We start from the raw sequence: 15,646 nt of genomic DNA, 5'->3' as shown, positions 1-15,646 counted from the left end.
CAGGTCCCAATGGGTAGCAGAGGGGGAAAAGAATAGAACTCAGCACACATCTACTTGGAAACAACAGGAATTACTTCCAGGTAAGTGCGAGAGAGAAAAAATACCTGTAAGTATCTTCTGGATACGTTTTTTGAACATAGTCTTGTAACTCCATCTGAGCTTTCTCCTGGAATTTTTCTATTTGGCTGGAGCTTGTGAGACCAGGGTGATCTAAAGAAAACACAAACATGTCATTGGGCATTTACTTGACATTTATTTTTAGAAAGAATCTTCTGTTGAAATACTTCCAGAGGCAATAAATGCTATCGCATGACTTTCTGCTTTCCACAGAAAATAAGCAGGTTGGCCTCTACACAAAATAAATGGATACAAATCTGACATTAGAAATAGTAATATTTCAGTCTCTTGTGACACTCAAATGTTTGTGTGCCATTTATACATTCTTTTAAAGTTATTTCAAAATATTTATATACTGCCTGTCATATAAACATTATCAGGTAATGTACAAAAGTAAAAACAATGAAAATATAAAAAGGGAAAGGGACCCCTGACCATTAGGTCCAGTCGTGACCGACTCTAGGGTTGCGGCGCTCATCTCGCTTTATTGGCCAAGGGAGCCGGCGTACAGCTTCCGGGTCATGTGGCCAGCATGACTAAGCCGCTTCTGGCGAACCAGAGCAGTGCAAGGAAACGCCGTTTACCTTCCCACCGGAGCGGTACCTATTTATCTACTTGCACTCTGACGTGCTTTCGAACTGCTAGGTTGGCAGGAGCAGGGACCGAGCAACGGGAGCGCATCCTGTCGCGGGGATTCAAACCGCCAACCTTCTGATTGGCAAGTTCTAGGTTCTGTGGTTTAACCCACAGTGCCACCCGCGTCCCGAATGAAAATATACAGTAGACTAAAAACACAAAAATATTTAATATTCTTCACACTAAAGTCTCTTCAAGATAAGAAATGATTACTATACATGAAACTGGGAGACAAATTACAGAGTTAAATATTAGGAGATGACTGCACTGTTAATTTGCTTCTTAAACAGTACAAATTTATTGTAAGTTGGGTGTAATAGGTAATAGCATTTTCCTTTATAATTTTTAAAATTAAAAGATACCAGACATATTTCTGTTAATATTCCACATCCAATACAAAACATTGTCAGCTTTGCAAACAAAGCCTTCTCCCAAACTTTAGATGTCCTGCACAATTCAGCTCTTTACTCAAAATCAACAGCGGAGGGCCAGTTTTGTCATCAAGTATTTCTTCTGACACAAGGACAGGTAATGTTTCCGAGCACAATTCAAAGTGTTGGTGCTGACCTTTAAAGCCCTAAACGGCCTTGGTCCAGTATATCTGAAGGAGCGTCTCCACCCCCATCGTTCTACCCGGACACTGAGGTCCAGCTCCGAGGGCTTTCTGGCAGTTCCCTCACTGCGAGAAGCCAAGTTACAGGGAACCAGGCAGAGGGCCTTCTCGGTAGTGGCGCCTTCCCCGTGGAACACCCTCCTACCAGATGTCAAAGAGAACAACAACTAACAGGCTTTTAGAAGACATCTGAAGGCAGCCCTGTTTCGGGAAGCTTTTAATGTTTGATGTATTATAGTATTTTAATATTCTTTTGGAAGCCGCCCAGAGTGGCTGGGGAGGCCCAGCCAGATGGGCGGGGTATAAATAATAAATTATTATTATTATTATTATTATTATTATTATTATGTCTCTGCAGACTGCATCCCACGCTATTAATGTTTCCTCCTGGAAAGCCTAAGTTAGCACAAGTGGTGTGCAGGCTGTAGAAAAACTGTAGCAGACTGGTTGCAATCCACCAGCCTTACACTGTCTGCTTTAGGGTTATCCTCAAGTGTATTACTGAGTATTTCATGCTGCTGGGGTTATTCCAGATGTGGACAGATGAAATAGCAGCAAAAGGGTGGATTGATGATATAGCTTTTAAGAAAGCGTCTGGCTTTGATATTAAATATAAGTAAATCCCAATAAAACCAAAAGGAAAAATAAACAAAAATATGTCAGTTAATTGAACTATATTATGAAGTACCTTCATTCGTAGCATTTTCTTCAGCATTGGATTTAACTGGTGTCAGAGTATTACCCTCTTGTAAATTGAGCACCAAAACAGAATTTAAGAGAAGGGAATAATTACCAAATGCCTTACCAGGACTAAAGAGGACTATAGCTTTAAGGTAAGCATATTCATATCCATCAATATCAAGCTTAGCCATGCTATTACAGAACTCCTGAAGCTTCCAGATGTGTTCCATCACTTGTTTTATTCGGTCTCCGGAAAGTTTATCTACAAGTAGACAGTACACATTCTCTTAACAGAGCGCAAAACTGTAAGTCAACCAACTATCTAGACTTTTTCAGATGACAACCAGTTTTAAACTGTTCAAACCTATGCAGTCTTTCATGGAAAAATGTATCAAACTGCTAAATTTCATTCTTTTTTCCACATGTCTGGTTACTCAGTGAGTTTTAATTTGTAAACCAGAAGCTTCCATATGTACTGAATTACAGAGGCTTTGGAATATGACCAAATGTTCACTGGAGACTTAAGTGACTAGTTATTTGAAAGACAAAGCTTAATGTAATAATGACTGACAGTTTCCCTCTATAAATGCTTATTTAGAAATATATGCTTTATCTAGCAGACTGGAATCAGAAGCTTACCCTCATCTTTTGAATGCTTCATAGATTTAATTGAATGTTTCTATAACTCTCCTCCATATGCCAGAAACTTACCCCTTGCTATTTTGTTAACAGTGTAGACAATCTGAAAATTGATGAAGCAGTGTACAAGGTAAGGAGGTGGTTCTAGTTGGGAAACTATATACCGTATTTTTTGCACCATAACACTCACTTTTTTCCTCCTAAAAAGTAAGGGGAAATGTCTGTGCGTGTTATGGGGGGAATGCCTACGGGTGGCATGCCTACGGATTTTCCTCCTCTAAAAACTACGTGTGTGTTATGGTCAGGTGCGTGTTATAGAGCGAAAAATACGGTAATTGGTGCCAGGCTGAAGCTTGTAAGGGGGAAAGATGGAATGGGTGTGATAACATTTCAAGACTGTTCATGCTATTTTCAATTTTTTCTTAAAATGATTGAGGAAAATCCAATCTTTGTTGTAATTTATCAGAATTTAAGAGCACTTGACATTTTTCTTTAGATGATAGGTATAATGTTGGGGACTTTAAATTGTAAAGGTTTGTGGAATGATTCCTTCTCAGTATGAGGCATTTTTTTGGTCTTTATATTGCAACATTTGCATTTATGCAAGTCAATGCAAAAGAGCAGTTGCCATTTGTAGAAAAAGATTCTGAACAGAAAGTTGCCATTCAAGAACTAGTTCCCCATTTTCCTCTGTTAAGAACTGCATGCTGCATGACCTATATATAAAATAAGCAAAGTTCACTATTACCTAAATATTTTCCTTGGCCTATGTTGGTAATAACTGTAGATATTTATGACTCTTCTGCCACCATATTGAAAACCTTTAATCTACATTTGTTAAACATTGCACAAATAGCAGGCTGCAAGTTGTCCTTTTCTCTTGATCAAAGAATAGCAATGATCTTGCTGTTTAATCTAACCTACACCCCAAATCTTGGGGCAAGAAACATTGCTTTAATTACTCTATCTATCCATGGCCTTCAAAAATTGGTTTAACTCAAAAGGCAGTGAACTACAACCATACAGTTGCAGCAAGCTCTCTTATCTACTGTGATCCTTTGCTTTCCACGAGGCCAGTAATTTCACTGTGCCTGCTCTTTCCACAAATCTGGGATGCTGGAAAATCTTACAGCCCTACACTTAATCAAACGTAGGGCACCTACCTCTCCATGGCCTCTGAATATCCTGCCTCTTTCCTTGCCCAGAGGAACTACATCAGTTCTGTTGTTTTTGAGGGCTTTGCTTGGGGGCGGAACCTGCCTATTATAATTAAGTTTGAAAGGATTTAACAAATTAAATCAGTAAATGCTGGTAACTGCTAACTTTATTTTTCTAGACCCATAACAAGCACAACAAGACAGCCAAAACCAAACCCATCATACTAAAAAGTTCTCCTGTAGATACATGAGCCTGCAACTTAGTAATATAGTATTACGGTTCTAGTAGATGGTTTTTGTACAACAACTGATATTTCTGTTATCTGCTGGGCAAAGGCAGCATTCTTGGGACAGACTCTGCTATATCCAGAAACGAAAGTAGGCAAGAACAGAAAGGTATGGAATTCCAGATGTACATTTTACTCATGTTTATTACTAAACATTGACCTTTTTTTTTTGCAAACCATGTAAGGTATTCCACAGTTCAGAATCTCTACATCCAGTAGGTACTCTCCAACTGGTACCTATTCTCTTTGGAAAGAATTAAGCCAAAATTCATGCATGACACTGTTGTTTCTTAGATAGTTTTTCTAGTGCAGTTAAGTGGCTATTCATTGGCTTTCATACAGTAATTGTTACTGTCAAGTGCCTATTAAATAGGCTACAATCATTGTTCCACATTTAGAGCTCCATTTAAACTTCTGCCTATAATTTTAAAAATAAACACAAAAAAGCCAAAGGACTCTTGTGTTTTTCTGAAGAACTATTTGATTTGGTTTCATAAATCTACTATGAAAATCAGTAAATTCTTCAAGGAAACCTTTATGACAGAAAACAAATATGTGCACAAGAGAATAAATATTACAGTGGTTGGTGTATTCCCCTCTGCCTTGCTGAGTGGGCAAGGTTTCCTCATCAACCACTATGTAGCAGCTGAATGTACGACCCAACATGTGTGATCCATGCCTTGTTGTTGGTGAAACATTTTTTCTAGAAACAACTTAGTAAAATTTTTATTCCCACCCAACAGATGCTTTTAGCCCCTAGATTCTATACACATATACTTGGAAGGCAAGTCCTAATGCCATGATTACAACTTGTTAACTGTGCTTAGAATCACAGCTTTAAAAAATAGCCACACATACCTTCCTGTATGCTATTCTGTAGATGGTTGACAATGGCTGCCAGAATAGTTGACAAGCTCATCACCTGTGCACATTGTGCAAGGCCTAAAGTAAACAGTTCATTCCAGCATGCACGCACGAGGCTTGTATTACAGTCCTGCCTAAAGGTGCAAAGGCAAATAAATATAGTAAGATTTATCAGTATCATTTTTCTGCATAGATTATAATTCTTTTTTGTAACTACTGAACATTAGAAGAAGAAGAGTTTGGATTTGATATCCCGCTTTATCACTACCCGAAGGAGTCTCAAAGCGGCTAACATTCTCCTTTCCCTTTCTCCCCCACAACAAATACTGTGTGAGGTGAGTGGGGCTGAGAGACTTCAGAGAAGTGTGACTGGCCCAAGGTCACCCAGCAGCTGCATGTGGAGGAGCGGAGACGCAAACCCGGTTCCCCAGATTACGGGTCTATCGCTCTTAACCACTACACCACACTGGCTCTCACATTGGCTCCATTAGGATTTTATTGTAGGTAAGTTTATTTTATGCAACAGTATTACATGCAATGTTTGACTGGCTCGTGTTGCTATGCTGAAAAGAATGGTGGGATTTGTGTTAGCTTGTAGGAGGGCAAATGTTCCCATTCAAAAAACAGTTACAGCTGGAAGAAAAATTGTCCTGAAAAATGGACAATATGGCCGCTGCTTACAAAGTCCCTTGCTTGCTCCCCTCATTCCAAACATTTTTTGAGATCCTACCCCCATCTTGGTAGTCTCCATGCTGAATAGCAACACAGAAAATGTAATGTTACATACGAACTTACAGTTAAGAAAAAACCACAGAATCAAGAGAGGGAGAAAAGAAGTCACAGGCAAAATATCTGACAAACAGAATATCAGCAGTTATGCAATACACTACTTCATAGCCTGTGCCAAAATGTTCCCAAGTTCTACAGAAATCTTCAAAACACAATAAAAAGTCAGTAGAATCTTGATTACAGAAAGAAAAGTGCTGGTTACTTTGAACTGCTTAAGCTCCCTCCCACAACAGACATAAAATAGTCTAGCAAAATACACAATAGGATCTGTGTAAGATTTTCTGATGGTTTAACTGAAATTGATAGCCGCATTAGGATTTCACACTAAACCATGGTTTACACAAGAGGCCGCTAATGTGGTGCCCAGGAGGTCTTCCTTGGTCCCTGAGAAGCTTCTGAGCCCCCACCTCCCATTCACTGTCCCCTTGGTCATGAGATGGTGAGGGTTGTTACCTCTTCTTCCTTGAAGAGGGCTGAATGAGGAACTTGCATATTTCCACTTCCTCTTTCATCTCTATGAGCTTTCCAAGGTTCAGGTCAATTCTAAAGTGTGCATACAGGTACTTTCTTTCTCGTCTGTGTGTGATTAGGAGGGGTGGCACCCCCAGCACTTGCTCAGAAATCCAAATGTACCCATGGGTATAAAAATATTGGCAACCTTGGATTAGCACAGTGTTCATGAACCTAGCCTCATAGGGATTGCACTTTCCCCTCCTCTCTTTTTTCCAGGAGGTCACTGGAAACCTTTATTTAGCTTTTCCTTCAGCTCTGTATATTGTTGCATCTGAATTTGGGGTTGTAGTTTAACAAATAATTAGTTTCAGCAAGCCAGCTTCATAACCCAGAAGCATGTGCACCAATAACAAAATAAGGGTGAAAGGAATATGGGATGTTGGAAAGGCTTTGGGTATGGAGGGGAAATAGAGACTGGGATATATAAGGAGATGGAAAAGATTGAGTTGAGTCTAGTGAGAACTAAGTGGGGACATGGAAGAGTCAAGAGTCTGACAGGTGGAAGAGTGAGGCGTCATTTGATGTGTGATAATTTCATTCTTCACAGCTAGTTTAGATTGAGAAGATCCCTCCAATTCCTTATGTAAAAAATTAAAAAGAAATCATCTGCTCACCCTAGTGCTTGAAAAGCAGGTATGGATCTAGCCCAGTGCATGGAAAGAAAAAGTAAGCGGGATGCTGACTCACAAATGTAATGCACATTCAGATACTCTGGCATTGGGCTTGGCATGGTTAACTGTAAGAGAACAGAAATGTACATGTATAAAAGCCCATTTTCATCAATTCTTTCAAAAATCATTAATAGATGCGTTTTGGATACAGAACATGTTCAGAGCCTTTTATTATGGGACCATAAATATACCATATGCCTTTATAAGTTATAGTGTTAATTCTTTAAACATTCAAACTCTGTAACAGTTTAATCCAGCTATCTTAATACAAAGTCTGCCCCATTAAAATGACAGCTCAAATGAAGCCACACTTTGTATTCAGAAAGAATTGGTTTGAATTTAAATTAGGGTCTGCAATACAGTTAGGGATAACACTTCAAGACTGTGAATATAGAGTAACTCAGGTACAATGCATAAAACTATTAGCAATTTGAAAAGTCTGAAATTTACACATATATTGTGAATTCATTTTTGTATTTTACAGATGTGTGGCATTTGGTACATAGTCACAAAACTCTTCCATTTTATAGTCAAGTAATGTGTCCTGCTCTCAAATTTTACGAAGCTGGAGAATTTTTTCAATCAAAAAACATCAGTAGCTGCCAGAAAGCATGTGTGGTCACATGTATTTAATTTACCATTGGGGTTTAAGGGGTAACCCATTGCTCCCTCCTTTATAAGTTGTAATATGGGCATCAGCTGAAGAGATTCCAATGAAATAGTTAACTCTCAAGGAAAACAGACAGCATGGGAAGTGAAGATGATGTTCACTGACTTATTTTTGCTTGTTAAAAGTCATTGTGGTTTTTTTTTTAGAGCTTCTTGGCATATTTGCCCAAATAAATTAAGGGAACACACACACCTTAAATGTCACATGAGTATCTGTAAGGAGGGGTCCTTCAACTTCAATGATTGGCGTAGACTGATCCCTACTGATTACATGAATGTTCCCACCACCTGTAGGATCCATCCCATCTGCCAGATTCTGAGCTGTTGCTCCATCTGTGGTGTTAAGTGCTTTAGCCAAAGTATCAAATGCACTGCAAAGAAGAGTAAGTCTATTAAAACATAATGTCACTTATACTTCTGTACACAGATACATATGTATCAATAGTGAATTAATTATCTGGCCTGCTTAACATGTCATGCATGGTGAGCCAAACTATAGTTACCAGGGCTGTGCAAATGTGTGGGTTCCCAAAGAGAAACTTGCAGCTGCATTTCTCCTTCCTGTTTGTTTGTTTTTATTATTCTTTTGCGGTGCCGAGCTGAACCAAAGGTTGGCTTAATGTGTTGTCTGAATATACGCTCATGGTCAAGCTGTTTCCACACTACTGAAGAACTATAGTCAAGATTTATTCAGGCAACACAGCAAGCCACAGGTTGGCTTAGCTCAGTGCAGCAATAAAAAAGTCCAGGAAGGAGCAAAGCAGCTGCAAGTTCCTCTTCAGGAGCCCACATAAGAACATAAGAAGAGCCAGCTGGATCAGGCAACGACCCATCTAGTGGGCAAATGCCTGTGGGAAAGAAGGATTCAAGCACAAGAGCATTATCCCTTCCTGTTGCTTCCAGCAACCAGTTTTCAGAAGCACTACTGCCTCCAGTTTTGGAGGCCAAATATAGCCATCACTGATAGTGGCCATTGATAATCCCTCTCCTCCTGTCTAATTCGTTTTTACAGCCACATAGGTTGGTGGTCATCACTGCCTCCTGGGGAGCGAGTTCCAGAGTTGAACTATGTGCTGTGTGAAGAAGTAATTCTTTTAACTGTTCTGAATCTTCCAATGTTCAACTTCATAGGATCCCCACAAGGTTCAAGTGTGTCCTTTTCTGAACCTTTTCCAATTTCACAATACCCTTTTTGAGTCAACTAGAACGGTACACAGTATTCCAAGTGAGGTCACACCACAGATTTGTATAATGGCATTATGATGTCAGTTTTATTTTTGGTGTGGTCCTGGTAACCCATAGTTTGGCTTACTGTGACATGTGAACCAGGCCACTGAGTACTTATCCTTTCGTTACCAAAATGGCAACTTCTACACACAAAAGGGAGGTATAAGAACTCCAAGGGCTGAATTCCCCACCCCCACTTTCCAGACAATCCAAGAAAAGACTGAACATTGTTAGTGAATGAAATGAAACAAAATGGCTGGAACTCTGAATAGAAGCATTCCACACTGAAAGTTTTTGTTCTAGGTCACACTTGTATCCATTACAAACTTAAAGAGAGTCTCTGTAGTAGAATCCCATGACTAGAAAACATCAAATTATAAATAGTTTAATAGAAAATCCCTTCACTATCATAGTATCTTCACAGCAGCATTCTGTTATCTTGCTATTTATAACCCATTCCCTGAAATGCTAAACAGAGTAATTAAAGTTATGCAGGTTGATGACAGAATCTAAATATAGAACTTGACAGTGATGCTTTAATATAAGGCATTGCCTTATATCCATAGCCTGGCATGCTGCTGCTCTAGTTTATTCAGTTAACTAACTACATATAATGGCCTGGGAGATAAGTAGGTTTTTAATATGAAGTACCTACCGAGTGATCTCACTTGCAGATTGGTCTTCTTGTGGAATTTCAGAAGTGTCTCCATTATTAAGCGACTCGTTGAGACTGGCAAGTGAAGTTACAACATTTGCTAGCGTCCCCAAGGCACCCTGGCTTGTCTCAGCCTACAAAAGATATATATATATATATATATATATATATATATATATATATGTAAAGAATACGTGTTAAGTAAACTTATTTATTAAAACCAATATGCCACTTTCCCAACATGGCAATGGAGAGAAAATTTAAAACTACATTGAAAAAGAAAAAAGAAAAAAATAAACAAAATATAAATTGGCCAGTTGATTGAGCCAAGTCTTTTTTCTTCATTGCTGGGATATGCTCTACTTCACACAATCATCCTTCAATAGTTTTACTGAGCTGTGCTCCTTGTGAGGAATGATGTATTCATATATATCGGCACAGAAAGCACCTTATTCAAGCAACAACGTATGGACTGTACAGTGAAATCTACGGAAGATACCTTGGAATCTGTAGCCAGGAGAACTGTACCATCTTCTCTTATTAGCGGCTGCTGAATATTCACAAGCATCCCTGAATCAAGAAGGCCAGCTGATCTGTTCAAAAAAGGGGAGCATGAGTAATAATCTATTATTAAAGAACCACACCATTTCCCTTTCAGATAATTAAAAGTAGTGGCATGCCTTTCGGTTTTGATAGATTTCTCTATCAAAGTATCTTCAAGTTTGAAAGCAGGATAGCTAATCCATGGCACTCCAGATATTGTTAGAAGCCAATTCCTGTCAGCCCCAGCCAGGGATGACTGGAGTTGTCATGCAACAACATCTTGAGGGCCACAGGTTAGTCACCTCTGATTTAAAATGTGAATATTGGCTATTCTCCTATAGACAGGTAAACACTTTAGGACTTGGACCCAGATATCCTGTAAGCAGAACTCCACTCATGCAATGGCCACATTGCTGGGAAGGAGTAGAACGATTTTTACCAATTTATCCTCTACCTTGTATGCCGCTCCCCCCCCCCCCGCCCCCGAATGTGGACTAGAAGTTTAGGGGATCTTTCTGGAACAGGGTGAGTGGCTACTTGGGAGGGAGAATGCAGAAGGAAGAGGAAATTCAGTAAAAATCACTTCCCCACTTGCTCCAGCAAGAGCCTTTGCTGGATCACAACGCCTTCTGTGAAAGAAAGAGGCCCTTTCATTTTGCATGATACAACAGAGATGAGCACATGACAAGTTTTTGTCTCAGGGAGTTTACAATATCACAGCCTCATTTCCGCCTGAACAGTACAAATCCTTTGAGGCAAGGTTCTGTCATACATTAAGCTGTACTGTGTCCTTTATAATAAGATTAAGAAGCTATATTTTCTTATTAACATCATGACTTAAAACAGGTAGCATCCAAGTAAGTATGGGAAGTTCCATACTGATACATTACAATAGCATTTGAACTCACAAGAAAGAACCATCTCAAAACTAGGGACTAATTAGAAACCAATTGAGTCACGTTTTAAATGCTATCTTCTATTTCTGTGATTTTGAAAGAGCTCAGAATTACATACACCTCAGTAAGATTCATTTGTCACATACCTAGCCCCATCTTTATCTGCTACAAAAGTTGGGGTTGCTATTAGAGGACTTCTCAAGTCCTTTCTGATATAGATTTTTTCTGTTGAAGCAGCACAGTTCGTTGGCTTCTCACGTTGCACATCAAATGGCTTCCTTTCACTCTGTACAGCTAAATCACATAAAGATACAGAGCTTTAAAAGTAAATCATTCATTCAAAGACTTGTAAAACATGTAAATTCTTAAAGCAAGACTTTAGCTTGTGTAGTCTTAGCTCAATTTGGTTCAGTGAAAGTGAATGCTTTGCACCAGTTCCAGTTCTACCCAATAGTTCTATCCAATAGTTCAATCTCAGAAATGTGGAGATGGCTGATTACTGGTGGCACTGTGGTCTAAACCACTGAGCCTCTTGAGCTTGCTGATTGGAAGGTTGGCGGTTCAAATCTGTGCAACGGGGTGTACTCCCGTTGCTCTGCCCCAGCTAGTAGTTCTGCCAACCTAGCAGTTCGAAAGCACGCCAGTGCAAGCAGATAAATAGGTACCACTGTGGTGGGAAGGTAAACGGCGTTTCCGTGCACTCTGGCACTATGAATCATACCTAAACCAGGACTGGATACCTGCAGACATGGCAGCATTATTAAGCATAATAGATACCTACAAAGCAGCTTCTATTCAGTAAAGAGTGACCTCATTGCTTCTACCATCGTGTAACTTTCATGTCCATCCTAGACATTACTCATCACTGTCAAGCCATGCCATCTTACTTAGTAGTGTTCCAATGTTCTGCCTAGTTGTACTGTCAGGCTACTGGATCTCATGCCCTGTGGCTTCTTAACAACATGCCCTGTGTTTTCTTATTTCTTATCATACTGCCATTTTTCAAGGTATCTGACCTTTAGATACACCTTTCACTATGAATAGCATCTTAGCTATTTTTGTAATGTAATTGGAATTTTATCAAACCTCAACCACTGCTGCTACATGGTTGAAGTAACAAAAACATTTTAAGTCATTTAATGCTTATTTCTAACATTCACAATGCAAATGATCCAAAAACTATGGCTTAGAATATAAAACATTAAATAAATTTTGATTTTGGATAATAAAATTTTAAAAAAGAACAATAGAAATTGATTTTACCCACAAGCCTCTAAACTATACTTGACAGAACAGGCTGTTTGTCTATGCATATCTATCACTTGATAGACAAAGAACCACTCTGTGTATTTTAGACTCACATTCCATTTTCATTCCCATCTCAAGGCATTTTTTTAGCCGACAAAACTGGCAGCGATTCCGATGGTGTTTATTGATGATACAGTCCTGGTTGCTACGGCAACTATAGGTCAGATTTTTCCTCACACTCCTTTTAAAGAAGCCTTTGCATCCTTCACAACTGATAGCACCATAGTGACGACCTAAAAAAAGCCAGAAATTAAGAATATACAACTAATGTGACAGGAAGATGGATTTTAGAACTATTTTTATAATATGCAGGGTACTTTGTTCAGATGTTGCTGTGGTTTGCTTTTCAGTTTTTTCACATTTTTAATATGCATTGTATTCCAATCAGAAGAAAATCGTCAAGTATTTGCATGCATTTTCAGGTTTCACACATAGACACACAAGTATCATGCTATTCTGTTAGTTAGACTGGGGTGTATTTTGTGCTTAAACCCATCAGTGATGTACTAGTATGGTTCTAAAATGGTTACTCATAGCATTTATTTTATTTAGAATATTTTTTATCCAGCTTTTCAGCCTGAAGGCAGACCAACTAACAGCATTCAAAACACAATAAAACAAGGTTTAAAAGTAGAAAACACAGAACAGTTAAATGTATGCCAGTGTAGGGCCAGCTTAACTCATAATCTAAATCATGGGCAAATGAAACACATCAGACTCAGTACCAAGTGGATCAGAGCACCACAGCTATAAGTCCAATCTCCTTGCCAGGGTGGAAGACTTGAAAAGGGGCCTCTGAGGATGATCGTAACATTGAGGCAGATTCATGTGGGAGAAACAGGTCCTTAAAGTACCCTGGTCCCACATTTGAGGCATTTATAGTTAATAAGCTGTGGGTTTCTTGTAAGCAAAAAGTCTTCACCATATAACCTTAAAGGTTACATCAATATTTTCAACTGTGACCAGAAACAGATCAGGGCTTTAAGATTGGCATGATGTATGCTGCATTTGTCTGGCTCCCAGTCAGCAATTTAGCCACTGAATTTTGTGCAGGAGTGGCTGACATGGCAGAAAGGGGCCACAGCGCCCCTTGATGGCAGCAACCCTAAAGGGTGGGGCAGAGTGGTGGGTCACGTTGGGGCTGCACAGGTGCACTGATACATCCAAGAAGTCTTGACCTTGCCAGTGACCTTTCACCCCTGTCTAGGTAAAGAGCAGTGATGCTGCTGTTGGGTGAATGCCTGCACAGCACCACCTCACCATGTTGGCCGCTCCTGATTTTTTGGCAGCATTAGGAGTCCTCATGTTGCATGGCACAAATTAACCATTAATAAGAGAAAACTTCTCTTAGGGGGATAATGCTGTCTGGCATGAGTTTTTGGTGCTGTTTCTTCAAACAATGTCCCTCCTATGATTGTTAGGCAGCAATGAGTTGACTAAAACAAGGTGGACAGCTGAAGTGGCATTAATGCTGAAATCTGCATTAAAAAAAATGAAAACTTAGCCCTATGCCAGATTTTGAATTTATGTATCTATCCACAGTAAGGGATGCGGGTGGCGCTGTGGGTAAAACCTCAGTGTCTAGGACTTGCCGATCGTATGGTCGGCAGTTCGAATCCCCACGAAGGGGTGAGCTCCCGTCGTTCGGTCCCAGCTCCTGCCCACCTAGCAGTTCGAAAGCACTCTTAAGTGCAAGTAGATAAATAGGGAAGGTAAACGGTGTTTCCGTGTGCTGCGCTGGTGCTGGCTCGCCAGCTGCAGCTTCGTCACGCTGGCCACATGACCCGGAAGTGTCTTCGGACGGCGCCGGCTCACGGCCACTAGAGCGAGATGAGCACGCAACCCTAGAGTCGGACACGACTGGCCCGTACGGGCAGGGGTACCTTTACCTTTATCTATCCACAGATATTCAGAAAGCAGAAAATGCTAACTATGCTTTCATTCAGCTCAGGAAACAAGAATGGCCTTGTTATTGTGTTTCTGTTGCTAACTGGTGTGATGTATGTAGGAGCGTCAAAATACTAGAATTTCAAGTTAAAGTACAGTGGTACCTCTGGATGCAAACAGGATCTGTTCCAGAGCCCCATTCGCATCCTGAAATGAACGTAACACACGACTGCGCGTCTGTGTTTCGCTTCTTCTGTGCATGCGCGTGACATCATTTTGAGCATCTGCGCATGCGCGAGCGGCAAAACCCGGAAGTAACGTGCTCCGTTACTTCCGGGTTGCCATGGAGCGCAACCTGAAAATATTCATCCCGAAGCTACTTCAACCTGAGGTATGACTGTAGTTGAGCAAACTATATTTGAAATAATCCCCAGGCTTACCCTGATGGTGATAAATACTGTATTTTCTGAGAGTTGTATATTTGGATTGTAAGCTTGAGTTTTGCTTGCATAAGGATCAAGATGTATAACAGCTCTTAGGGGTTGATTTTAAACTTCCATCTGTTGTTAAGCTGCTATGCCAGGCAGACCCAAATGTGGCCAGGCAATTCATGTCATCAATCAGAAGCTTCCTCAACACCACCTATGCCATGTAGCAGCTTATTCTTCTCCAGGCCCTCATAATATTGCTACTTACTCTCAGGAGAAAGTGGAATAGAACTATACTCTGCTGGGCAATATCTAGCTTGAGCTGTTTTGCCAGAACAATGTTCTAGAATCAAATTCATCTGTTTAACAATCCACAAGTGCCATTTTTGACATCAGTGAGCACAGTCAATTTCTTGCACCACATCTAATAATTCTCCTACAGAACATACCTGATGCCTTGTCTCCACAGACAACACAATATTCTACTACTTGGGGTCGCTGGACATCAGTTTTAGCCAACAAACGTTCCACAGAGGCAGAGTCAGTCACAATCTAAAATGAAATATTTAGAAGGCTTACAGTGCCACTCTCCATCTCAAATTAAATGAAAAAGGAGCTGCCTAAATATTTTAAACATAGTTGTATCAGAAGAAGTCCCATTCAAGTTAACATAGAAGACAAGTGAAAGTAATGACAGGATTTTAGGTACTTTGCAAGGAAAGAAAGGGGGGAAGTATGGAGACTCTGGAAAGGGAGATATTCCATGCAGAAGTAGCAGCAGTGAGTAACTAAATTGAGATTTAAAAAATAATGAAATGGACAAATAGGAATGCAGTGAGAAAAAAGGGGGAAAGGATACAGAAGTTCAGGAGTGGTTTCAAGACAACGTGAAAAACCTTATATTGGATTAACAACAGGCCAATGGAAAGAGAAAAATCACATTAGTGGCAGCTCAACAACTAAATGTTTTCTGGCTGGCATCATATGGCAGGCTTGCTCCATACATTCCTACTCAAGCCAAAAGTCTTGCAGACTAGCATGCCCTTGAGGCAATCTTCTGGAGGCA

General features: G+C 40.0%; 1 protein-coding gene across 5 annotated transcripts in view; it reads right to left on the bottom strand.

Annotated features, from left to right (window-relative positions):
* The window catches only part of NR2C2 (nuclear receptor subfamily 2 group C member 2), a 52,511-nt gene that overhangs the window by 8,715 nt on the left and 28,150 nt on the right, over positions 1-15,646 (bottom strand). For 4 of the 5 annotated variants that reach the window (XM_080995531.1, XM_080995533.1, XM_080995532.1 and 1 more), the window contains 10 exons: positions 15,030-15,132; positions 12,319-12,498; positions 11,104-11,251; positions 10,018-10,111; positions 9,519-9,652; positions 7,830-8,007; positions 6,911-7,032; positions 4,989-5,128; positions 2,172-2,309; positions 105-210 (listed from right to left, as the gene is read on the bottom strand). In XM_080995531.1, the coding sequence (XP_080851657.1) occupies positions 105-210; positions 2,172-2,309; positions 4,989-5,128; positions 6,911-7,032; positions 7,830-8,007; positions 9,519-9,652; positions 10,018-10,111; positions 11,104-11,251; positions 12,319-12,498; positions 15,030-15,132 (1,343 nt within the window). Of the gene's footprint in view, positions 1-104; positions 211-2,171; positions 2,310-3,849; positions 3,947-4,988; positions 5,129-6,910; positions 7,033-7,829; positions 8,008-9,518; positions 9,653-10,017; positions 10,112-11,103; positions 11,252-12,318; positions 12,499-15,029; positions 15,133-15,646 lie in introns of those variants that run through there. The other variant, XM_080995534.1, reaches the window with a different exon arrangement.

Source organism: Podarcis pityusensis (genome assembly GCF_964106645.2).
Source record: "Podarcis pityusensis genome assembly, chromosome: 2".
In the NCBI taxonomy this organism is placed as follows: domain Eukaryota; kingdom Metazoa; phylum Chordata; class Lepidosauria; order Squamata; family Lacertidae; genus Podarcis; species Podarcis pityusensis.
Note: the sequence above shows the minus strand (reverse complement) of the source record. Positions and strands in the feature narration are given on the sequence as shown.